This window comes from Metopolophium dirhodum, chromosome 7 (genome assembly GCF_019925205.1).
Source record: "Metopolophium dirhodum isolate CAU chromosome 7, ASM1992520v1, whole genome shotgun sequence".
In the NCBI taxonomy this organism is placed as follows: Eukaryota; Metazoa; Arthropoda; class Insecta; order Hemiptera; family Aphididae; genus Metopolophium; species Metopolophium dirhodum.
The window spans coordinates 22,070,894-22,098,054 of record NC_083566.1 but is presented as its reverse complement, the minus strand read 5'-3'; the positions used below and the strand labels follow the sequence as shown (position 1 = coordinate 22,098,054).

General features: G+C 28.0%; 1 protein-coding gene across 2 annotated transcripts; it reads right to left on the bottom strand.

Annotated features, from left to right (window-relative positions):
• Window positions 1–8,142: 8,142 nt before the first annotated feature.
• LOC132948756 (dnaJ homolog subfamily C member 13) lies at window positions 8,143–25,610 on the bottom strand. Of its 2 annotated transcripts, XM_061019395.1 has the most exons (33): window positions 25,392–25,610; window positions 25,042–25,095; window positions 24,440–24,515; window positions 24,117–24,378; window positions 23,837–24,037; window positions 23,377–23,777; window positions 23,184–23,310; window positions 22,995–23,117; window positions 22,127–22,299; window positions 20,489–20,696; window positions 20,264–20,419; window positions 19,047–19,301; window positions 18,620–18,979; window positions 17,028–17,230; window positions 16,809–16,968; window positions 16,084–16,356; window positions 15,824–16,026; window positions 15,465–15,750; window positions 15,024–15,380; window positions 14,746–14,937; window positions 13,039–13,174; window positions 12,783–12,967; window positions 12,031–12,222; window positions 11,650–11,829; window positions 11,404–11,571; window positions 11,124–11,342; window positions 10,896–11,034; window positions 10,279–10,831; window positions 10,007–10,214; window positions 9,720–9,902; window positions 9,199–9,339; window positions 8,888–9,128; window positions 8,143–8,800 (listed from the first exon to the last, which is right to left on the bottom strand). In XM_061019395.1, the coding sequence occupies exons 2-33, from the start codon at window positions 25,061–25,063 to the stop codon at window positions 8,700–8,702; spliced, it is 6,684 nt and encodes a 2,227-aa protein (XP_060875378.1). In that variant the 5' UTR covers window positions 25,064–25,095; window positions 25,392–25,610; the 3' UTR covers window positions 8,143–8,699. The 2 variants fall into 2 exon arrangements, with proteins under 2 accessions (XP_060875378.1, XP_060875379.1); XM_061019396.1 differs by lacking the exon at window positions 25,042–25,095.
• Between the last annotated feature and the right edge of the window lie 1,551 nt (window positions 25,611–27,161).

Below are 27,161 nucleotides of genomic sequence, written 5' to 3'. Positions count from 1 at the left end.
TTTCATTATCATAAAATTAAGAAATGCTAAATGCGATAAAAAAAAAAATGAGATTTACCATTACTGCAGACTGCTTAACATTTTTTAGTACTGCAGGAATTCAAATTAAAACAAGTTACGTAGGTTTTTTTATATTTAAAATATGTTTAAACAAGATAGGTTGGTACCTAAGAAAAATATTGGAAATTAAAATGTTTATAACAAGCTTACAAATTAAAATCTTGTAAAAACCCGACGAACAAACATGCCCGTATACCGTCCATTAATATATTAAGGTCTCTACGAATAATATTTTTTGAATTACAACAAAATAACTAAAATAGTTATTTATTGTTTTTAGGGTTCCGTAAGGTAAAACGGGACCCTATTACTATGATACCTATGATAAATAGCATAAAATATTAGTCTAAATATTTTAAAAATTTCATTGAGTATGGGAAATTATAATTTATGAAGGTAACGCAGCTAGTGGAATGTCTTAAGTTTCTACGACTAATACTTTTTGAATTATAACAAATCATTATTGGGTACTCGTCCAATATGCTATCTACTGTAAATATGTTATCTACCATAATTGTATGATAGTTTAATAAGACATCTACAGTAAATATTGTATCATAATATACTTTATCATTTCGTAATCTAGATTAAGCATGAAAGGATTTAGATGAAACCTTGTTCTAAGATAAAATTAAATATAATCGTGGAAGATAATAATATCTTGGAGATCGCAAACCTGAGGAAAAGTCTGATGATGATTAAGATGATGAATACTGTGTAATAAATAATTTAAATTATGGACAACAAACTCAAGAGCCATAGATTTTTGGCTTATGTTGTAAGCATGATTGCATTTGAGAGAGACATATTTTTAAAGTTCAAAGGCAAAATACCTTACTACCAATTATATTAAATGAAGTTGAACAAGGTACTACTATATATTCCTATAAAATATATTTCCTATTCTACTTTAAATGAACACGGGTTTATCCATAAAACGGTTAATCATTCGGAAAATTTCACTGACCCAAAAATTGGTGCCGAGACACGAACCATAGAAACTCCTTGGAGACATGTCCTGCAAAATAACTTGTTCGAATCATTCCTCGGAGTGGTCAGCAATTTGTATACATAACTACACAAGTAGCAATACTGCATTTATCATACTAAACCAACATAAAATGACGGTAGATAAAATATTTACGGTAGATAGCATACCAAACCATCAAACGTGCGGTAGATAGCATATTGGACGAATACCCATTATTGCGTAGTGAATATCAATATTTATTCTCCAGGCGCTCATAAAAAATATTTGAGGAATTATTGCGCTCAATTTTTTTTATAATTTTTATAGTAAATTTTTTTAAGGCATCAACTGCAATAGGTTTATTAGCTATCATTACATTTGAAATAATTGGTTGAATTTCACATTGCACTTTATTAAATTACATTAATTAATTACTTAATTACTATTTTATACTTGCAGTACATTGTTTTCCAGGTAATATTTCTTAATAAGATGACGGAGTTCTGCAGTTTTATTGATGAAATTCTTTAGTTTTTTGGATGTCTCGGGACTTCGGGAGTGGGTGCAAGTATCTCATATAGGGGAAAATCAGGTAGTTCCTGTTTGATGCGTATTTAATTTAGCTGGTAACATTCGAGGAGTATAATAAATTATGTTTGACCATAATGAGTAATGAGTGTTCCACAAGTAGGGCATGAGGGTGGGTCTTCTTTGGCCATGAGGTGGCGGGTTTTTTTCATGCGGATGTGGCCTATATTCGTAGGTGGCCAAAAATAACATCGTCCCTGCTGGACATCTCGTATGGTTTGGGTCATGAACTATTAAATGCTTTTATGAATATTTTGTGAAAATTTGAAGTCGCTGCATATTTTATTCATTCCTGATTTACAAAAAAAAACAATCGATTATGTCAAAAATTGGTTTTTTGAGTACAAATTCCTGTTTTTCCTTTGTTTATTTTTTGTTTTTCCCAGTTATTTTAAAAATGTCTGGTAATGTTTTTCTTTTGACTCGCTAATATACCAACAAGATCCAATTTAGTTCCATAAACCATCCTGAAAGTTGTAAATCAAAACATTTTTAATGCTCCAAAAAGGTGACGGTCAGAAAAATTAAATTAAAAAAAGACACAAACTATAAAACCTAAAATGTACACGATTAAAAAATTTTTAATTTTATAATACGTTTAAAACAAAATTAGTAGAATAATGGCAACTCAATATTAATAATTAAACCAACAACAACTATTTGGTGGATTATGGGGAATTATTATATAAATAGAGGGATACAATTATATTTCAATCAATCATCAATTCATTCATTGATTATAATTTAAATTAATACAAAAATATGTAGGTACCTCTATAGTCTATACAGCGGCACAGCTATACATGCGGTAATTTTATTAGGGTCTCATTAACAATATCATTAGTATTATTACTATTGTTAACACGTAACAGTTAGGTATTGAAATTGAAAATTTAAATATATACGTTAAATTCTATTACACAACAACTATTGTACGTACTTACTATATACTATACCAGTAAACCTATAGGCTATAGTTATTGTTACCTATATACATTTATAAACTCCCTTTTCTCACCACAAGCTTGCTTACAGCTTAAAGTGAGTAGGTAAATATCAACTTGGTAATTTAAAGTATAATGTATTATCATTATGTAATAATATAATGTTATAAAGTTTAAAGAAATATAATTATTGTTTTGAAATTTTTTGTTTTGAACAATTGTTAATAAAATACAATTGAATAACTTCTCCGTGTTTACATAACTATAACTGTACAACAAATAGAAAAACAAAAAGCAAAATAATTAGTCAATTTTAATAACAACAGTAAATCCTGATATGTTGACTGGATAACCTTCTTTGATTGTTAAGTTGTTAAGTATAAGCATAATATACAGCTACTATTTCAACAGCACTTGGCGCAAGGTTGTGAAGCTGAAACATTATAGAAACACCACGTGTTTATAACCAATCAAAATTTGTTGCTCTATCAAAACGTCAAAATATATCTTAGAAAAAAAAAATAAGCCAACTTGATATGCTATTTTAATTCGTATATACCTACTACCTACACATATTATTTTATGCGCAGTACTTATACTCGAATAGTTGAATCATTTGTGAAACGTTGGAACTAGGCCTGTATCGGGCCACTGCAGATGGACAAAAATGAAAAATTATATATTATATATATGATATATCATAATGAGATAACTTTGAGTAATTTTGTCTTCGCGGTACTTAAAAATGGGTACAAACAGGAGCGAACTGGCAAAATACATTTTCCTAATATTGTTTATTATATATTTAAAGACTCTAGACACCTAATGAACAGCAGATTGTTACCAACTTACGATTACCTACTAGTAATCTATAATATTGTACAATTTTGATTGAAAGTTAGTTGTAAATTGGTACTTATTTACGTTTTTAACGTATATTCAATATTTTTTAAAACAAAATAAAATATATTAATATTTTATAAATAATCTACATGTATTAAATTTTCCCCAACAATTTTTTGTTATTTGTCCTTTAAATTGTGTAGCATCCCGTGCCCTATTTTACCAGTCCGCGCCTGGGTACAATTTCTCATTGTCTACAACAATATTGCGCACATTTATCTAAGAAAAAACTCATTTGAGCACAATTTCAGTATTTCACGATTCGCTGGCGTATTCGCCTTTTCGACTGCACATCAATAACAAATAATAATTTATAATACTATGCAGAGTGTATTTTTAACCTTTTTACAATACATCACTGTAAGATATTAAAGATATTAATCGGACAAAAAATTGAAAAATTGATAGATAAATTGGGTATACAGTATGTCAGTATGTACCTATAGGTTAAATAAATAACCAGAATAAAGACCAGCAGGTGCTTCACCCCTGCACCACCCTAACTAATATACCGGCTGGCTACTAACAGTATACACGAATAAATTCATATAAAACTAGGTAGCTTAATTAAAATTACAAATAATTATATACCAATACCACGCGACACATTATTAATTCAACTTTTACTCAAATACAAAATGTAGTTACATAAAAGTACCTAATATCAATCATATAAAATAATATTAAATCAATAATAATTTTCTATGATAATTTTCTAAATGTATCAATAATTATTGTTTGTGTGCCAAGACTATTAGTTACGGCATAAACTCACTTTAGCTACTCGGTAAATTTTTGGAATTTTTTTTCGAAATATACGTGTTTCAACGAGTCAAGGAACGATGGTGCAAAAACCATTATTTTTGAAGTTGTAGCCATCCAAAGTTTTCGGTTTAATACGCATGTGCGCAACACTATATACTTAATGCCACGCGGAGGGAGCCACTATAATATACTTATGTGACTTTAACAGACTGGCCACAACAACTTTGTTTAATTCCGAGGCCTACCCAAGGTGGTTTTACACAGCAAATCGGGGGATATTTTTGATTTTTTTGTCCGAGTGCAGCGCAACGAGCGAGTGGCAACGCTAGCACATTATGTGCTTTTTAACAGCTTTGTTTAATTCCAAGGCCTGCCACCCAAGGTGGTTTTACACAACAAATCGAAATTAAAATACGTATAAGAAAAATTTGTAATTAATTATCGGCGCTGCGCGTGACATTAAAGTAGTGTGGCGCGCAGCGTATAAACGTAATAACGCAAACTTTGGATGGCTATAATAACTTCTAAAATAATGGTTTCCGCAAATGGTTTTTGCTCCATCGTTGTTAACTCGTCGAAATACGTATATTTCGAAAAAAAAAATTCCAAAAACGCGGTGAGCAGCTAAAGTGAATTTGTTCCTTATAGTTACATCTCTTTCGATATTTAGGTATATTGTATTAATACATTTGAAAATCGTTCTTGTATCATTTTTGTTCTCTGACAAGCTTTTAAGCGCCGCATTGAAGGAAATTAACGTAGGTATAGTGAAAGTTAATTGTAGTATATAAATTTAAATATTTACATCTTCAGTAACTACTTGTTTAAGATCATCAATATCAAAATCTTCTTTAATTTTACCCTGGCAATTTTTTGCAACAATTAAGCTATTTTTCTTATCACCAAAAAGCATAATTCATAACGAGTTGATTAAATATTTTTTTTTAAATAAAATGTGAACAAATTTTCCTAATTTCTATATACAAATAAAAAAAGCGGGTAAGTGGATGTCGCTCTGCTGTGCAGTGCGTTAGAAGTGGATCAGTGTATAATGGATTGTATTAAACTTGAATTCAATAATATAATATCACCATAGAAACGAATGAAAAAATAAAAATAATAATATTAACTCAACATGCCTGATTTGCTACGGACCTAAAATTTTATGAAAACGTTTGATTTTCATTTTAGTTTATTATGATTATACAAGATTTTGTATCGGAATTGATGATTTTCAATCGTGTACCAAATATGGTACACGTAGCCCCCTGGGAATGTCAGATATTAATATAATTCGATAATTAATAAATTATAATTTCGTTGGTTAGATAATATCGTTGAATAGTGAATGTAAATAATACTATTTTTGACCACTTGTTGAGTGCGGTTTCATAACTGATGATGATTTTGTATTATTAATTGTAAAATATGTTTGTTTAGAAAAAGTATATTTTTAGACTTGTCAACAAATAATATTGCATCATTGTCTTTCGCTTGATAGTTATTAGTTGTCGTATACGCACGTTTATAATATTATTAGAAACAAATACATTATTGTTTTATAGATTCTGAGCGAAGCGATGAATGTATTGATTTTACAATGATGTTTTTTTTTTTTTTATTTTTTTTTTTTTTGTGTCTGTCATTACCTTTTAGGACAGTAAAAGTGCTTGGATTTTCTTCATCAGTAACTTTTCTGATAGGAAAGTGAATCTAGTTAGTACTATGGGGGGGTCAAAAGTAAATATTTCCCAGTAGTTTTCACAAGCGACGTGAAAAACAAAAGAAAAATTAAGGAAAAACGGGAATTTTTACGCAAAATCTGTTTTCGAGAAAATCGATTTTGGTTTTTGGTGGAACTCTAAAACAAATGACCGTAGGGACATGAAATTTTGACTGAATGTTTATATTAGCATTTTCTATACACCATAAAATTTTGAAAATATTTTGACTCTTTTTGAGCTGTTTACGGACATTGTCAGTTTTCAATTTATTTAGTTTTTTTATCTATAAATATCGATAAAAAATTTTTTGTTGGGTAAAAAAGCGTTAAAATTTAATATAAGGTTCCTGATATATCGTTCTAATAGAAGTTAAAAAATATTAAAAATACAATGGCACAATTTTTTTTTATAAGCATTTAAAGTTCAAATTTTGACAACATTTATCAAATTTATAATTTATTAATTATTTTGTGGTTAAAAATTTATAAATTTTTGAATTTTAACTTTTATGGCTAAGGATTGAAAATTTAAAACAAGGCTCCACGTAAATAGGTTATATATAAATTACTTTATTCACAATAATATCATCAAATATACTTGGTAAAATCATAGGCTGACTGACCGTTTTCGCTCAGAATCGTTTTTCTTATACGATGATATTATATCATTGAATTCAAATTTAACACCATCCATTACAGTGACCCACTTGTAACCTACTGTACAGCAGAGCGACATCCACATATCCAGCTTTTTTTTTTGAAATTTTTTTTACTTAATTTTTAAAATTTCAATGGACTAGTTCGTAAAACAAAACGTGTACCAAAAATGGTACACGTAGCGCTTTTGGCAATGCACCGAAAAATGACGTGGCGCTTAACCTGGTATAAAATATCCAGACTGACAAACCGTCTCCGCTCAGAATAGTTTTTCTTTTACAATGATATTTTTAAAATTGAATTCAAGTTTAATTCAATCCATTAAACACGGATCCACTTGTAACCTACTGTACAGTAGAGCAACATCCACTTACCCGCTTTTCAAAATTTTTTTTTTGTCTGTAATCACCTTTTAGGACAATAAAAATGATTAATTTTCTTTAAAAGTATCTTTTCTGATAGAAAAGTGAATCTAGTTGATATTTTGGGGGGGTCAAAAGTAAAATTTCCTAATAGTTTACAAAATCGCCAGGAAAAACAAAAAAATATTAAGGAAAAAAGGGAATTTTTACGCAAAATCGATTTTAGTTTTTGGTGTAACTTTAAAACATATGATCGTATATACATGAAATTTTCACTGAATGTTTAAATTTGCATTTTCTATACACCATAAAATTTTCAAAATATTTTTATTAGTTTTCAACCTATAAAAAGATGCTCTTTGCATTAAAATCCGTGCCCTAGTTAGTAGTATCTAAATAGTAAATTTTTTTTAGTGTTGATGAATATATTTAGGCTTGGTCAAAAAGCTTGAAAATTGAACACAGGATCTCACATAAGTAAGTTGTTCTTATAGCCAGTGGCGTCATTTCAGTTTTTATTACACTAGGGCAATTTTTTACTGTTTTTCCGACTCAAAATTTTTTTCACTCAGATTCTTATAGCATAGTGCCATAGAGGTTAACAGGGGAGGGGGCACGGTAAATGGGCCGACTTAAGTTTGTTTGGAATGCCCCAGTTGCCCCCCCCCCCCAATTGACGCCACTGCTTATAGCTATTTATAAGTACTTACCAATTAAAAATACTTATGCATTGTTTCTTTTTTTCAAGTTTGTCTATTGTATGTAGCAATAATTAAACAAATATGGACCTACTCAACACCTACCAAACAGCAGAGTGGATTCTTGGTTTTTAAGGTTCACATCAATGACTGCCTAACTGCCTGCTAAAGCATATAGTGATTAAACACATGTCACTCTTAAATAAATAATTTTTTTTAAATTTGAAAATTCAATAAAATCTGTGTGTGATATTGTTCTTTGCGTTTTTTTAGTTTTTTGATCATACCTAAGTGCAGCGATAGAACATCAAAATCAAAGAAATTTACTTTACAGATATAATTATTTGAACTGAACATATATGTAAAAATATATTTAAGTAAATGTTACATCATTAGATAAATATTAAATTGTTTTTAGTTTTTATATATACATATTAAATTTACACTGTTTGTATTTATAACATTAAATAATTTATTCAGATTAATGCTGTGATTTATAGGCTCTATAGATATTACCAGTATTATGAATTATGATTTATAAAATGTATAGGTATTACATAATAACAAATACATTACATTTACACATAATATATAAAACACAATAAGTTTAAGTATAAATAATATAAATTGTAAAAGATGGTATTGCATTAAATAAAATAGTACAAAATAAAACAGTGGAATATTTAATAACCTTATAAAACTAATTTATTGTGGTATTATAAAAATAAAATTATCACAGTTTTTTTTTTAAATTTAATTCTAAACATTTATTGTACTGGGTTATTGACTAAACATTAAACATGTTAACCATTATAATATTAAAAAGATTATGCATAATAATATAGAATATATATATTTATAATAGTATAGTTACTTAACGTGAAATATATTAGTATAAGTAATATTATATGAATGAAAGTAAATAGTAATTATATTAATACTACATATTTTGAGTTGTTCATAATTTAAATAAAATCTAACTTTATACATTCTAAAACCAAACATGGGAAATTATAGTTTTGAATTCTGCTAATATGGAGAAAAGTCTTTTTTAATCAACGGTGGAGGTACATTACTTGTAGTAGAGTTTGAACGGCCCTCCGTTAAGTAGCCACCAACACTTTGCACACCTGAAAATAAAATTATACAACATTTTTCAATTCAAAATGAATCTTGCTATTTTCTAATGAGCATACAAATATACCATCATAACTTACCCATTAAATAAGGCATTGAAGGTGCACTTGAAATGAATAGATCATGATTTTGATCTTTGTAAGCAGACCACGCAGGAAGCTTATCCAGTTGTGCTTGGACTAAACTACCATATGACAAACTTGAAGACATTGTTTTCAATGCTTTCACAATCTGTGCTTTAGCTCTGGCACTTCCATTGACTCCATCTAACCGACCATCAAGCAATCCAACTAAATATGATATTAAGTCTGTATCTAACGCCTAAAAATATTTTCAAATTGTCAGAAATTACCAATTTCTTTTATTATAAATTATAACTGATATTTTATACCTGTTTTACAAGGTAATCTTTTTTTGCTGCAAACATTCGACTGAGTGTTTCAGATGAGACATAAATTAAACTGGAATTTTCTTGCATTGCTTTTTTCATTGGACCAATACACTCAGTTTGAGATATGCATCCAACACATATCTAGTAATAGTTATAATATAAATATGTAATAGATGTACAATTATTGTGTAAATTACAAAATATTAGTATATTATGTACAATGTACATATCAGAACAAAAATGAACTTGTAAAATATTATGATTAGACATTGTATATTGCCTAGATGAGTATTATACTAAAAGAAATTGCCAAACTCTTAGTTTGATTATTTTTAATAAATTACAGTACCCAGTCATTTAACAATGTCCTAACAGAAATTCCAAGAATTGGTGGGATTTTGAAAATAAAACCTTCAATTAATAAATAAAAATAAAATAATAAAGCAAAAAAAAAATATTGTTAAAATTAGACCAATATTACAATTTTAAACTATTGATATAATATTTAAATAATATGGTACCTCATTAAGTGATAATTGATGCAATATCATAAGCACCGATTTTGGTACATCAGGATTGGATAGCAATGATAATTGAAAACAAAGACGAGGTATGTGACCTAATGCTGGAACTTGGTCACTGAGATGAGGTTGTGCTTCTAATAATTTAACAATAGACGTTGTTATTATTTCTAACTTATCATTCTGAAATAATAAAACAAATTTTAGTTTTAATTCCATCAAAAACCACCAATATTAAATAAGTATCTCAACTTAAATAATTCTATTAGTACTATTTAGTAAAATACCTTTTCTTTTGTCATAGAACTAATACATGTGTCTAAAAGTTCTGATAAAAATTCTTTTGGTCTCCTAACATTCCAACCAGGGTTGTTATTAAATAATCTTAAATAGACTCCAGCAACAACAGTCTCATTTGTAGGTGATGATAAAACTATACTGGTATCTGGTAATTTGATAACACCTTTAGGATTTTGCCGAAGTGCTATGTAATGCCTAAAGTAAGTGAAAAATAATTATTATACTATATTATAGATGAGGTTAAAAAATGTATTCTTACTCTCTAGATATTTTGTTCACATTTCCAAAAATATGAGTTCTTGATTTTTCATTCCAGACAAGTTCAGGATTTTCCTGATCATTATCTAAAAGTCTAACAGTAGATGATGGTAAATCCCTCATAGTATCCACAATTGCTAATGGTAAAATCTGTGCCAATGCTAAACGCAATCTTGGACCACTTAATTTTTCAGTCATCAAACGGCTCAAAAACATTGCACTTTTATCTCTAAGACCAGATTCATTATCACCATTACATAATAAATCAACAGCAAACAAATGTCCTCCTTTATTAAGTATATCTTTTACAATTGTTGAGGATGTTGATAATGTAATAAGAATATCTAGAATGATCATTTGGTCTGATGGTGTTGAGTACAAACAAAGTAAAACATAAATAACTACTCCAGAATTAGCAATATCTGTGATACATTCATTATTTTTAGTCACTGTTAAAATTATGTTCAGAGCACAATGCTGTACTATTCGAATAGTTTCAACACGTAATAAACTGAAGAGTAAATCAAAGTAACCTATACAACTCACTTCAAGACCTATAAAATACAAAATTGATTTAGGAATGTCACCAAATACAAATTAATTGAAAACGGTACTTACCAGGATTGTTTAAAATTAAATTATTAAGTGCGTTCAACACCATTATAAAACTGGTAACCCGTTTTTCATCTAAAATATTATTCAGTGGATTATTGGCTTTTATGTATTCTAAGAGATCCAACAAGAATGCTTTAGGATTCTGTAAATATATTATTAATTTAAGTCAATCTAAAGGGTAATATTGATAGTTTATACTTTAAATTAAATAAATTAAAATTTAGTATTTACTTTGATTGTGTATTGAGGTTGTTCATTAAACACTCTTATAAATATATTTCCAACAATTAATTCATTTCTATGACTAGAAAATGTTAATCCAATTGTTTCTAAGTTAACAGATTCTTTCTGATTGCACATAGTATCCAGAAAATCACTTAGTTCAGCTCTTGTACTATTATCCCAAACCATGTAAGGTGTTTCACAATTGCTGCCAAGTGTTTTTAGCAACTGAAAGTATGACGTATAAAATGTAAATTAATTTAATTAAAATACTAAAGAAAAATATTACTTGATGCGGATTCTCTTCTGACAGCTGTTCTGCAACATAAGGAGTCAGTAATTTTTCGAACAGAGATTTTGCCACTAAGTTTTCAGGAGTAGATAAATCGCCTTCATAATAACCACCTAATCTAGCACATGCTTTTACTGATAACTTAGATAATCTATTAAGCACTTCCTAAAAATTAAATTAAATTAACATTTACTTTTTAATTTTTGATAAATATAAGAATAAAATGTATGTCTTTAATCTTACTTGATTATTAGCCTCTTCTGACCGTTCAACTCCACATTCTTCTAATGTATAATCATATGAGAACATGTATGTTAATAAATGCCAGATCGCACCTTTTTGTAGAAAACTTATTTGAAGATTTGAATCAGACGCCATTGCAGAAATACAATCCACAGCATCACAATGTAATTTTGGTAAGTTCTACAAATACAGTTCAGTTTTTTGATATTGAACCCATAAAAGGAATTATGAGTATTGACTAATGAATATAGATTATTAAAACAGAATTACCTAAATTAAGTCACTCTACTAGGAACATAAGCGGGGAGTTATAATTGTATATTTTTATACAATGTTACTTAGCTGTTTATTACAATAAACAATAAATATATATATAAATACCTTGAAATACAATATTCTAGTGATATCGTTTACTAGCTGAGGCATTTGAGAGAATGTATCTCGGCACATAGGAAATTGAGATGCAACTTTAAAACAAAGTGTACAGTATGTACAAACTGATACTGACATTTCTGTCTGTGTTGATGATTTATTTAATACAGAGACACATCTAGAGTAAGCTCCAAGTAAATCCTAAAACCAAATATAAAAATGTATTATAATAAATATTAAATTGTTTGTTAAAGATAATAATATTCTTTTAGATTTAAATTTAGTATTTTATAAAAAAAAATATATTGACTAATTTGTATGTTAATATCTAGTTTTAAAATTAACCCATTTTTAGTTGAATGGTGAATACTTTGCTCTACTTATTACTAGATTTTTAACCATTTATTACATTTTAAATTTGAGTTTTTAAAATTAAATGTATACAAATATTCTATTTGATAATATTTAAATCACAATCTGTCAAATTTATAATTTTGGGCAATAAGTTATACTATATTTATGTAAACTGATATGATTCTGGTGGTCAATTTTGGTAAGTGAATTTTATAGGGATAGTTAATAATATATCTATTTTACCATGTTACAATATGTATTTATAACACAGCAAATACACATTACTATTTAAATGTTCAGCCTGGTAGTTTGGGTTAAAATATTAATATATACCTAAATAAGTCTGAAAAAATTAAACATATTTGTATTTATAAAATTATAACACATAAAATCCATATTTCACTAACAATAAATCCTTGTTCTCGATTGAGCTCCTCTGCATTCAATGCTGAACAATTGACTGTATGGTATGTAAGTTCACTAGCAGCGGCAAGTAACATGTTACCTTTAGAAAACAACTGTTCATCACTTGCTTCTAACCTGATGGTCTGAACTAATTGTTTGTATCCAGCATACTTATAAGGTTCAAGATCTGTGAATAAATAAATAAATAATCTATTAACCTATTTAATATTTTAATACAATATCAATAATGAAACAAACCTTTAGAATAACGGTGGAATAAAATGCTTTGGGTTTGAAGTATCAAAAGAATATTATTAGGATTTGGACCATCATGTACCCATAGACTTCTACTGCAAAGAAAATCATATGCCCTATTTGCCGCAACAAATATTTCCTAGGAAATATAAATTAATCTTAATATATAATATTATTATTCATATATTATATTTTCATGAAAAAATGTTTGAACATAGCTAGCTAAAAAATAACCTAACCTAAATTGATTTAAAATATTAAGTAATTATATTAAGTAATATTCTTGTTTTATATGGTTAGTTAACATTTCTTTTAGGATCTTTATGAAACCAAGTTATCAATTATTTTGTATGGTAAAATGTGATTATTATATAATAATTTCTTACTTGAAATTCTTTTTATGGTTTTTAAAAACCTGGATTTTTATTTAAAATACAACTATTTTTTTTAATCAAAAATGTTGATATTTTTCCCAACATAAGAATTAATAACAGTAATAATTTTTAATTTTAGAGCTTAAAGCTTGATACAGAAAACACCAATTAATGTTTTAAATATTGATGTTAAATAATAGATGAATATAACTGAGATACCAACAATGATATAGTCAACAAGATAATCGCAGATTAGTCATTCATAAATCAATATTTTAAATAAAGCATAACGTAAGTAAAAAAAAAATGTTACACCTGTCAACTAAAAACCATTTTAATTTGAAATATACATTATATATTATAATTATTCATCTATATAGTATCATTTTCTTCTTTTCTCATAGGTTTAGGTCTTCAAGACATTACCTCTAGATAACCTAACCTATCCCTGTTCTCAGCCTGTTTGCTGCATTGGATGTTAGGCTCCATTGCCATAATATCTTCCTTAAAATAGTCTTCCTACCTTAACCTTAGTTTCTCTAGAGGATTTTTCTCTTTCAATTACCAACTTAATTAAGATTCTTGTTTACGCCTTGCAAAATTAGAATTTTTTTAAGCATCTGTTAAACTACATTGAGCGTTTGGAATTGAGTTTAATGTTCATCATTACTTCTCCTCTTTACCTTACGAGTAACATCAAATATCAGGCCATATATTTTACTAGGAAATTTTTTCTCGAATATTGATTATCTTTGGTTTGTCTCGATGGCCACATCTCTGAACCATTCAGAATAATTGTATTAATATCATGTACATCTTTATTTTAAGGTTTTTGCAAAAAGTCCTTAATTTGAGAATGTTTATTAGTCAATACTCTATAGTATACTATATTCACTGATTTTACTCTCGACAATACCTCTGTTTTCACATCGTTTTTCTGAGTAATAATCATCTTCAAATATTTTTATTTTGTACTTTTAATTTAATGTTTTCTTTTAGAAATGGTTTCTATTACTTTAGCTAACAATTAGATATTCTGTCCTATTACCGCTAACAGTTAATTCAAATGTCTTTGTGCGTTTTATGCATTTTTCTCCCAATTTATCTTTACATCACTTCTAATCAATTCTAACCTAAGAATGATGTCATATGTGAACGTTAGGAGTCCTATTGTCTGTTGTCCTAAAGTAATTACTTCAAATTTGATCTAACTCATCAATATATGTATATATATATATATATATATATACTAATTATTAATTTTAAGTAATAATTAATTAAATTAAATCAAATTAACAATAAGTAAATTTAAACTTAAAATAGCAATGCTACTTACCCGCCCTTTAGGGTTTTTATCAGGGTGATTAGCTTGGGCAAGTTTATAATAGGCTTTTCTAGTAGTGGCTTCGTCATAATGATGTCCTCGTTCTAAGCCTAAAGACATATATGCATCATCTATAGACATGACAGGTGGTTTTTTTTCAACTTCATTTTTCCAAGCTTCTAGTACATCTTTCAAAAGTGTTATCTAAAGTAAATATAATACAAAATAAATACATTATTGTGCTTATTCAAGCAATCTATAGTTTAAAAATACAAATAATATAATCCTACTGGATCATTAATTGGCCAGTCTGGAAATCTTTGTACATCACACAAATGCCTTAAATAGAATATATTACAAAATAATTCTGATTGCAGCTGTGGGTAACGCACAACTGGTATAGCACAATATTGGTAGTATGCTCTATTATTGCCACGAAGTTTGGGTGTAAAATCAGCAATATGACATGCAATTTTTTCAATCAACATTCGTCTCATTTCAGCGTTCCAAATAGCTTCTGGAGTATCAAATTCTCCTAAAAATATTTGAGCAAATTTTTCAGGGCCATGGTTTTCTAAATAAAAGACCATTGCTTCTGGCAGTAAAGGTCCAAGTACACTTCTTTGCATAAGTTCTCCACTTTGCACCTATCAAATGTTAAATTAATATTATACTATAAAAACATCACATATTTACATATAATTATATGTACAATTAAATAATATTCTTACTTCTTCATTTCGAAAAGCTTGACAAGTATGGGTAAGCCTTAAAAATTTAGCAATCGGCAAAATGTTTGAACCTGTATACATCAGCAAAAAGAAGAACACTCCAGTCATGTACAACTTAGCCGCATTTGGGTTGTCTGATGCAATTTCACACAGTAAATAAGCAACTTTTTCAACAAGAATAGGATCAAATGTTAAAAGAAGTTGAACCACATGGGGCAGATGAAGAGAATCAGTTAAAGCTCTCCTGATACGTGCAATCGGCCAAATAATCGCCCCATCATTATCTCTAATATACAAACAATTATAGAATTAACATCAATTTTTTTTATATATTTGAAAGAATCATCCAAAATTATTACCTGCTGGGATAATATTGACACATTTTTATCAACATAGAAAGTATAAGAGAGGCTAGATCACTTTCATTCATATAACTTTGATCTTTTGCCAGTACTGTCCATTTGAACTGACTTAACTTAAAAAGAGGTTTCCATCCCTCTAGTCCAGGAGTCCAACATTTTGACATAGGTTTTAAAACACCTTCTTTGTATAAATCTTTCATCTAGTAAATTACAAATAATTTAATACAAAATATAAGATAATTTGTTATTGCTTATACCTCTTGAAAAGTAATGGGACCATTGGATTTATCACCATTTCCAAGTCCATAATACCACTGTTTTTCATTATCAAGTAACATATCTTGGCCAGCCTCTATCAAGTTGGATTGTGTAGGAACAACAGCTCTTGTTGTATGTAAATGTGCCAATGTTAGCAAATCGACAAGAATAGTTACACCTTTCGATTCAATTATATCCTTAACATTCTGTTTATTTAGTACAAGTTTGTTCAGGAATAAGAGCAACCTGTCTCTTTCAAGTTTTTCAACAGTCTAAAACAAAAATTATAAATTACAATTGAAATTGTATAAAATTTTTTGATAATTTTTTTTTATTGATTTGACCGCGGCAACTATAGCCATTAGCTATTGTAGGGGTTATGATTGGTAGGATTGGATTGGTTAGCAGGCAACACATGTATGTGTAGCAAGGTTTTTGCCTCTAAGAACCCGTTTTGTCACCCATCTGGAAACTAAAGCCATCGGGCGGTATGTACTCTCAATCATGTTGCATGATTGATTGCAGCTACCACACCGCGCCAAGCCACATACTGATAATTATATTATTTAATAGGTTTGATAATTTCTAAATTCTTTAATAAAGTAAAAGTATTTTTATATTCTCTCGGAGAAAAGCAAATATCCAACCCACATACAGATATCATTAGGAATAAAAATAAAATTTTGAATTAATTATAATTATTATTTATTAAAAGTTGACTCGCCTTTTCTAATTTTACTAGAATATATTTTGTATCCGTAAAAGGTCCTATTTCCTCAAAATATTGTCCATAAATCACAGTCATTGCTTGAAGACACAAACATTTCATTTCTATTTTTAAAGCTAATAAAAATCGATGGTATAAATCATAAAAAAATCGGAATCTGCAAATAATTAAACATTAATAAAACTTGGATATGACATACATTTTTTTACGTCTTACGGATTTTTTATTGCAAAATCTATACTTCCATCTAAAAGTAATCTCAAGTAGTAACCATCAATACAAACTTCATCTTGTAAACTAGGGTATTGGACCTCAAATTCATCATGATTCCAAGCAATTAAACTATTTGTAGTAAGTTGGCGATCTGAATTAAATGCTTGTATTTCTTTTTTCAAAGCATCATGGAGTTCTTCTCGGGTCTATCATCAAAAAATAAAAATATAGTTTTTATATTATATTGAAAAATAATAATCTATAAATATTAGCACAAAAAGATGTTATGGAATAAAAGCTCGCGTGAATATGAAGACACACTGAGTAGGATCCTGCTGTGTTGTCTCCATCATACAAGTATACATACATGTAAAATACAGCAAATATACGTTCTGCAGAACCAATTTAGAGTTGTTAACTATAACATGAGTGAATTTACCTATTATCATATATATTATTAACTATAATATTTAAACTTAGAAGTCATTTAAAGGCATTTTAAAATTGTAATATTTTACATAGTTAGTAAGTTACATAAGTTATAACTCATATTAAAATTTAAATATAGTTAAAAGCCTTTGAGACATTCTAGATAAAATTTCTACTTTTAAGTTTGATAATAGGTCACTTCACTTTAATATTAAAGCTAACAACACAAAATTGCTATATACTTTGTACGTTATTAGCACAAATAACAAATATTCGGATTCAATGTCCTCTTAATGACACTAGACTTGAGTTGTTTTCAACACTAAATTCACTTAGGGCAATGCCAGAGGTTACAAGATTTATACCAAGTTTGATGTAAAAACTGTTTATTAATAGGTTGTAGTAATTTTTAACTATTACGGAAGCATTTAAAAAAGAATGTTATTAGTTTTCCTGAGTACAATATTTTAATTTGTGATGAGGATTTGAGCAATACCATATAATTAAACACTATATAGTATATATTATGTCCATAGAATTTTCAGTTACGTTGTATACACAAGGGTTTTGACTAATAGTTTGGTATGGTCATTATTTGAAAGTGAGAGTATGTACTACGTAGCCTATGAAAATGAGAATTAAAAGAAAATCTCTTAATATTGATGTGATTATTTCAGACTAGACAAGTGTTTAATCCTAAATATATCCCTGAATGAGACAGAAGTAGGAATGTATTGAGAGATTCTAGGAGAAAAACAGTAACATATGAACTTATTTATTTTAATTATGATTAGTATAATATTCAGAGTTCAGACAACAAATTGAGATGAGTTTGTAAGCTCTCAGAAGCAGTTACAGGATTTTTGTCTATAGAGCTGATACCTTGGTTATCGGAATTGTCTGCTGAATGTCTTATTTTGGCATGTAAGTTGGTTAGATGTATTAATATTAAAACATTTTGGGAGACATAATTACTTCTAGGGAACAACAGTAGATTGGTTCAATTTTAGAGACTGATAAGCCAAATATAAGACTTGGATTCGTTATTAATTTCATTTCATCTTAAATTAATCACGTATTTTTTTAAAAATTATTCTTACATAACTACCTTATATCTGAAACAAGAGTATAATTCATAATAATGTATACAATAACTAAAAAAGTACCTGATGATTCCATAACAGACTAGGAGAAGTGTGGTTTTTATTGAACTTGTAATAAAATAATTTCCAATTTGCTTGACTTTTAATTCTTTCTCTGCGTCTTCTTAATACGATTGGACGGACTTGTAATTTGTCTTCTTTTCTTTCTAAGCCTAATGATGCTCCCCAGTGACCCAAAGCAATTTCTACTTCTTTCTCTAATGTGCGAAGTTTTCTTTCTAACGCTGCCAAGTGTGGATTTCGTTGATTTTTCGCTGCATGATCTTGAGCAAGTTTTAGATTATCTCTAGTAATTAAATGATCCTCATTTTCATCCATTTCTACAGACTCGTTTGATTCCAAAAACCGAATTAACCCGGATGGCTAAATAAATAAATATTAAATATTAATAATTTTCCTAAAAAGTATTTGGGCATCATATCAAATTTACCATTAATCGGGTTAATAAATCCATAGCAATAGTATTATTAGTGACCCACAATCCAACCAAGTGCCTAGAAAGCTGTCTATGTACGAGCATACGTCTATTATCATCACGAGTAAATAATGCTGTTAGTAAATGACTAGGTAATGCTGCTTCAGCTAATGCTAATTCTTGCATTCTTCCAGATATTTCAGCATCACCTTCTTCTATTATTGCTCTCATAACTAATCCTGCACCCTTTACCACAGTTAATGATGGATGCTACAAAATAAAATTCAACAATTTAAATTAGTTATTTATTTATTTGAATAAACGCCTATGATGGCTCAAGCACAGTAAGTGACTGGCCGGCATAATATGATAGTGTACTTAAGTTATGAAAAAAAACTCCTTTAAAGGATGGGTCTAACTTTTTATTTTTTTAGTTATGGGTAATTCAACTTTTTTTTTAAACAAAACGAACCGCATATTTGCTGATGTACGACTTTTCAACATTTTATCATAAATTTTTTTTTAATTTCTAATTATTATGCTCTCATTAACATACACAATAAAACCATTAATATACAAACTATTTTTAACATAAACAAAGGAAAATAAAAATGTAGCATTTTTGATAGGATTTTTATTTCATTATTCTACAGAAATAACTAGAAAGAAGCAATGATGTTCATTACTGATTTTTATTTGCTATCGAGTAGTCGTTTCTTCAGCAAACATTGAAAAATGATCGCTGCTTATATATATATATATATGTCATTATAATTGAGATGGACTTACGACCACCGCACCGTGATATTTCTAATTGCTATTGCGTCGTCCATTGTTATTGCCAATTTCAAGAATACCTCAGAACGTATGCATGTTGATTCATGCACATATGTAATATTATAAAGAGTAGACTGTATGATTCAAAAAGGATTTTTGAGATTTAAATTAGAAATTTTTTCTTCCGCTTTCAAGGGGTTTTTTCATAACTTAAGGTATACTATCATATGGCGCTGGCCGGTCACTTCTTAATGGGACACATTATATAGTTCATTTTTAAAATTGATAAAATAATATTTATATTTATAATATTTAAAAAATAATAGATAAATATTTCAGATACAGTACACATATTATTATGCCTATTAAAAAGTTATTTTATTCTTGAAAATCAAAGCAGAGGCACTGTTTGGATACTAACAAAAACTAAAAACTAAAAATAAGAAATTATTTACCTGAAAAAGTTGAAATAAATATCTTCCCCGTTTTGCCACCAATGCTAATAATGTATCAAAATGTGTACCATCAGTTGTTTCACTATAGGGAACACAAAGTGCAAAAGTAAGAATATCCAACATAGCAGATACCACTAACGCACCTGTTCCACGTTTCTTAGAAAAAAAAAGTAAGTTATGTTAAATTTAGTTCTTTTACTTAGACTGTAAAGATATGAAACTTACTATATGTTCCACCCACATATCGAGCAATGATTCTAAAAAACTAGAAGTAGCCAAAAGGGATGCTTTATTGAGCTGCTCTTGCCGTATATCACTGTCACGATGCATAGGTTGCATGAGAGTACATATCATATCTAAAGCAGCATGAGTTATAGCTTCATGATCCCTTTTTAATGCTCGAGTCACTTTTCTTCCAAGTTTGTCTTTAAGTCTAGAAAAATAATTATTTTTATTTTTGTAATAAATATTTATAGACTTTGATACATTAGTAGTTGTTTTGTATGCTTTCTATAACAAATACAATGATATTTGTCTACAATTTTAAGAGTGAAAAAAGGCTTTTTATTCAACTTAAAAATTGTTATTTTCTATCTGTAAAACTGACTACTACGAATCAGGAAAAATTTTAAATTATATATAATAGACTATAGTTAACACATTCACGGCTGGTCATATTAGTATACGTCATGTTTACATGTGCGTAAGAAAAAAAAGACTTTTTTATTGTCGCCAATTTGTTAATAATAGAATTATCAACATACAACTTGCATACATATAAAATAATATTTGTAGGTAACATAGATGAAAGATAAGTTTTATAACTGTTTATAGGTAACGTTGACTGAATTACAGTACATTGAAAAATAATGTGCGAATAACATCAATAGGATAACTATACTAAATTACGCCAATTGATATTATCTGCAGCAGTAGTTACCATTCATGATTTTAAAATTTTTAATTGTGTAGCATTTTATCATCAGGTAGCATAAATATGTAAACAAGATATTATACTTTTTTACTATCATAGGCCTACGCATATTTTTATTTCAGATGCAGCATAAAAATAAAACGGTCAAAGTTTGTTATCATTGAGCAAAAATTTTAATTACCAGATAAATGTTATGATTAGATATTATTTTCTCAACAAATAGTAATGTATTTTGAATAAGCATTTAAAAATTAATAATATAAATTTTAAATTTTATATTCCACGAGAAACAACTGGTTCAAAATATTTCTCTCAATCCAACACTTATTATTAGCTACATGTAAAGTAAATATCAATAATTTGACCAACTCACAATTAGACCAAAATATTACAGATGTATATATATATATATTATATACTTATATTTGTTACTTGTTATTTCATTATTATTATATTCTTATTTTGTTTATTCTTTTCTTCTTTACTTATCTTAAATGTCTAGTTTTTACTTTATAATTCATATCATGTGTTGTATTTCATTATATTTACTATAAGGGTGTTTATAAATATATAAATATGTATACAGCCTATGAACCATCAGCTGCATATTATATGCATTAATCTACAATTACACCCTAAGAACATATGGCTATTTGTGTATTATCATTAGTAGATCCCAGTCAGTGGCGCTACTAGAAAATAATTTTGGTTGGGGGAGGAAGGGTTATAACACAACACAACCCCCCCCCCCCTTTCCACTGGTAGTGCCACTGATCCAAATTAAGTTGTTATTGTATAATGCAATGTTGAATGCTGATTGTAGAAGATAAAAAGTGTAAGTAAATATTTTAATACCTATTACATATTAGAATGATAATAATAATATAAATACAGCTTGCATTCAAGAAAAATATTTTTAAACTACATACTCTGGTAACATGATAAAAGTAGAAAAGCCTGCTTTAGTAGCAAATAATCTTCTTAAAGCATGAAATTGTGCCTCTAGTTCATGAACAGCAATCTCATTCTGATCACCTTGATGAGCAATAATTGACGTAAGAGCCATGACAATCAATTTTTCTTTATTTTCAGTAAATAGTTTCTATAAATTAAGAAAATTCACGTTTAAATTCAATGTTAGATAATAGGAATATAATTATTTCTTTTTGAAATAATAATATACTAATAATCTTTTGAATTCAATTAAATTAATAACTAAATACAATAATTATTTAGCATCACATCATTAACTTATAATTAATAAATTAACTAGATAAATAAAAACCTAATTATAATACAGTATACTTAAAGCTTAATCCATTAAAGCAAGCTAGTAATCTTTTATTATATAATATGAATATAGCAATAAAACATATAATTTTGTAGTCTCAAAGACCCAAAATTACATTTTATTATATTAAGTCACTATCAATTTATTTGTTTTTTTTCTTTCTTATGGAAAATTTATTTGTTGAATAAAATAAACACTTTTAAAGAAATTTTGATAGGTAGGTAGCAATTAAAAGCTCAGTTTTCATTACATTGTTTATGAACCCAATAATTAAATTTAAAGACTTCTTAAAATCAGAAATGATTGTAAATACTAATTATAGTAATGTCATATCAATAAAATAAACAAATACTAACTGCATAATTTTATGCAATATTTTCTTAAAATAATAAGTTAATATTATTCGTCTTTTATGATATAAAAATTAATTTTGAGAAATAATAGTAAATAAGTATTACCTAATTTAAAACATTGTTCTTATTTGTATATATAATTTTATAACTTACATCTTCAGAAACAGAATGAATTAAGCCACTGTACTCAATATTAGCATTAAATCTATCTAAAACTTCAGCAAATGACTTTCTCGGTGGAGGTTCTTTAATACACTTTAAATGGTTAGATTCAATCTAAACAATAAAATAAAATAAATTTTATAACAAACAATACTTAAAAAATTGAATTAACCACCTTACCTCTTGATCAGGTGATACATTAAAAGGTATAAGCCTTTTATCTCGAGGAGTAGGAGAAAGTTTAACATGTATATGATGATTTCCAGATGACCTTACACTATCTAATAAAGTAGCCAGGAGGGAATCTCTATAAATGTAATAATTATTATTAATCTGTAAAACATTTATTAGGTGAGTTTAGTGTACTAAGTACCTATTGGTAGCAGTATATGAACGACATGATGAATCTGCATACTCGATACAGAACTGTTGTGCATCAACTGGATCTCGTATTAATGCAAACACAGATGACAATGGTCTTAATGTGACAACCGTATATGTTTGAGGATCTCTCTCCAGTAAACAAACTTCACTTAAGCATAGTAATCTCCGTTGTGGACATTCTTGATGTCTAGGAACACCAATTTTTTTTACTTGAAACTCGCAGACAGATGTAACATGTTCATCTGAACTATATCGCCCTAGTCTTTTGGTCAAAAAATCGTCATGTGTTATACTGTGTCGAAAAAATTCTATAGGTATTTGCAAGTATATCATAGCTCTTTCCTTGACTTTTTGAAATATTTCTTCTCTATTTGAGCTGATGAATAAATGCTAAACAATTATGCCTTATTAATAAATAAATACTTAAATCAAAATGTTTGTATTTTTACCATTCTTCCATAAGGCCGTGATATAATAACAAAACCACCTGGGATATCTTCAACATGCTGAATAGCTTCTATGTCCTTGTATCGATAACTAGCAAGAACTTGAGCAGTTGCAGTATCTAATTGATCAATAGAAATAGGAGTGACATTTATAGTTACTGGAAGTCGAGTATCAGACCAATGATACTTTAGAGCTTCATAATTCTATAATAATTTAACAGTGTCAACTAAAAAATCTAAATTTGTATACAATAAAAGAGACTATAATTATTTTATAGCTTACATATATTTCTTCTTGACCACGTTCAGAAAATTGATGTCTAAACTTGAGAGCATCAGTTAATAAATTTGAACGAAAATCAGTTGAAAATTTAAATTTATCAAGTTTATTTTTGTCTCGAACAGATAACACAAAACCACCTGCATTTTGTGGATCTACTTGTATAGATATTATTTGGTTATATGAGTATCGATTGGTTATTTCTAAGCTATTTGGATTATATGTTGTAATACCATGAGTACCAACACTAAATATTCTTTTATATCTGAAAAAGATAGAATATTTTAAGTGGAATAAATAAATATTGAATTACTATTGTTACATACTTGCCCCTCCAAGAATGTTTCGTTACAAAGTAACAAACAACATCTGTGTTATTTGGAATGGGTAACATGTTATCATCTAAAACAGACAAATGTATTGTAATAAACAGAGGATGTCATAAAATAATTATCAAGTTATTGATAAACATACAGGATGTTCAATTCACAATGATCACTAATCAATTTATAATTTAGTTAATCTAACATTTTTTTATACTTAACATACAAAACATTACAAAAATATATATTCTACCTAAATTAATAGGTAGTTGTAATAAAAACAATTGATATGGTGCACAAAAATTGACAAGATATGACCGTGTAAATAAAAGTGTAGGTATATAAGAAAGGAATGGATAATGCACACTATACAAAATATAATAGGTACATTAATATATTATAAGTATACCTAATTTATATTCAATATTTGAGACAAAAAAAATTACAAAATATGTTAACTATTTAAATATAAAATTATTTATATTATATGTACCATGTATACACACATATTATTATATTTTGCATTATATGCTTATGGTTTTAAAATTAAAAATATACTGTAAAAAGAATATTTAAAAACAATTATATCCTAAAAATATCCTTACCTTTTAGACTTCTTGAGATCATTATAATATGTTGTTTATAAAGATTTTAAATTTCTAAACAATAAACATTCAAAACGTTGAAGATTAAAAAAAATATGATCATAAAGAGTGAACAAAAAATATTCATTTTCATTAATTTTGAATTATGTAACAATTAATCATAAATTACTATTTAATTAAATTGGTATTTAGAAAAACAGATATTGAATCCCAATAAAAAAAATATTTTTAAAAGAACCATCGAATGTATTGAATGAAACAAAACATGTCATAGTTCAATCTAGCTAATCAATCGAACAAAAAAGTACATAAAAAGGAAAAAAAAAACGAATACAAATAAAATGTCATACTTCCTGGCATTGAAATGTTTTGAGGGTACAGATTCTTAAATCATTGTAGAGCAAAATGTAAACTCCTCAATAAAAATATGTCAAATGTTAATTTGACTAGGGTTATTGGTTGAAAAACGTTGAATAATAACACACTAGTTGTTAGCACTTAGCAATTTAGCATGTCGTAGTTTCATTTCAAGTTAACATTTATTTTTTATCAAGGTATAAACTTTTAGACGACGATTGCTGATTGTCGATTGATAATAATATTTCAATGCTACCAGACAGTAAAAAAATACTTTTATATCACTAGAAAATAAACAGTTATCAGGTAAATCCGTGTATTATCATCATAAAATAATTATATTTCCGTTCGACTTGGAATAAATAACAAATCATATTATCACTATATATTTATCACTAGCCGCCAAATTTTATTTTTAAATTTTTTCATAAAATATTATATTATTTATTATTCTCCTCATCTCCATTGACGCAACTAGGGATATACTGAGGGGACTTGTGTACCCCCCCCCCCCTCAGTTTAAAATGTGCACCTACCAAAAGAAAAAAGACTTTCCATTATATATTTTGATTATTTTGAACTAAAAATTATCAATAAATACAAAAATGTTGTACTATAATACCTATACCTATATGGCTATATTATATTATTGTATATTGAGGAATAAAACTTCGCTATTATGTTCCAAGCTATAACATGATATTATGAAATAATCTTTAGCTTATTTAATGTGTTGAACAGAACAGGTCATAGATACGTAGTTATTACTTATTTGTGTAACTATAGTCATAATATTATTATATTATCGGTTGACGAAATAACTTTGAACACAGGATAACGACATTTTATCTTTATCTTTGACAGGATGAAAGACTGTCTATGAATGTGAGCGCATTGATATTGTCTCCACTCTCCTTGTTTATAATTGGTTATTGAAGTAGGTATATTGATTATAATTTATTGAATATACTATTATAATAGGAATCATTTATCATAAAATAATTGTTTTTCAATTTTTTACATACCTACGCGTCTTAAAATGGTGCCTGCCGCAGTGATGTTTAGAAAAAAATAATTTTTAAATGCGATTTTGTCATGAAGGGAAGCGTCCGAATATTTCTCCAGTCTCTGAGATTTCGTAAATTTGCGCTAAAGCCACCTGTGATCTGAATAGCTTCAAAAATATATTTCTTTAATCTCTTCCACGGTCTTATGTTATAGGTACAGTTTTTTATCTTATTATTATTGGTTAATGGTTATTGTTATCTATATTACTTTAGTGTACTCGATGTAGGTATAGGATTACTGCAGCGTCGAGTAAGTTTCCACACCACCTATGCTTATTAAACGACATTATATCACACTTTCTAAATTATTTAAAAGCATGAGGTATTACACGTGGTGCATTTTATTGAGGTGTCCCCTGTAGGCCTAATCCACATCGAAAGCAAAAACTGCACTTCTCTTGTAGGTATAACATTTTTCGTTATTTATACAACAATAAAACATATTTTAATATAAATAAATAAATATCAAATTTAACGTTGAATAAGTATTAATTTTGTCGCAGAATGGCATTCGCACATTTTCGGCTTACCATAGTAGTCTATAGCGTTGAATTTTAGTCTGTTTCTGCCTCTACAGAGGCGAACTAGGCTACTAGAGCAGAGGGATTTATAATTTTCACATTGCATTATGAGTCCAACTGTCCAAGAGGACTCGAGGAGTAAAGATACAGAAGTTTTATAATTTAAAAGTATGAT

What these genes read in the sequence shown, in the direction of transcription:
- LOC132948756 (XM_061019395.1), bottom strand. Translation starts at nt 25,063, where the DNA reads ATGATCTCAAGAAGTCTAAAAG. An exon ending in CAGAAGAGGCTAATAATCAA is followed by an intron (nt 11,572 to 11,649) that starts GTAAGATTAAAG and finishes TTTAATTTTTAG; the next exon opens with GAAGTGCTTAATAGATTATC. An exon ending in CAGAAGAGAATCCGCATCAA is followed by an intron (nt 11,343 to 11,403) that starts GTAATATTTTTC and finishes TCATACTTTCAG; the next exon opens with TTGCTAAAAACACTTGGCAG.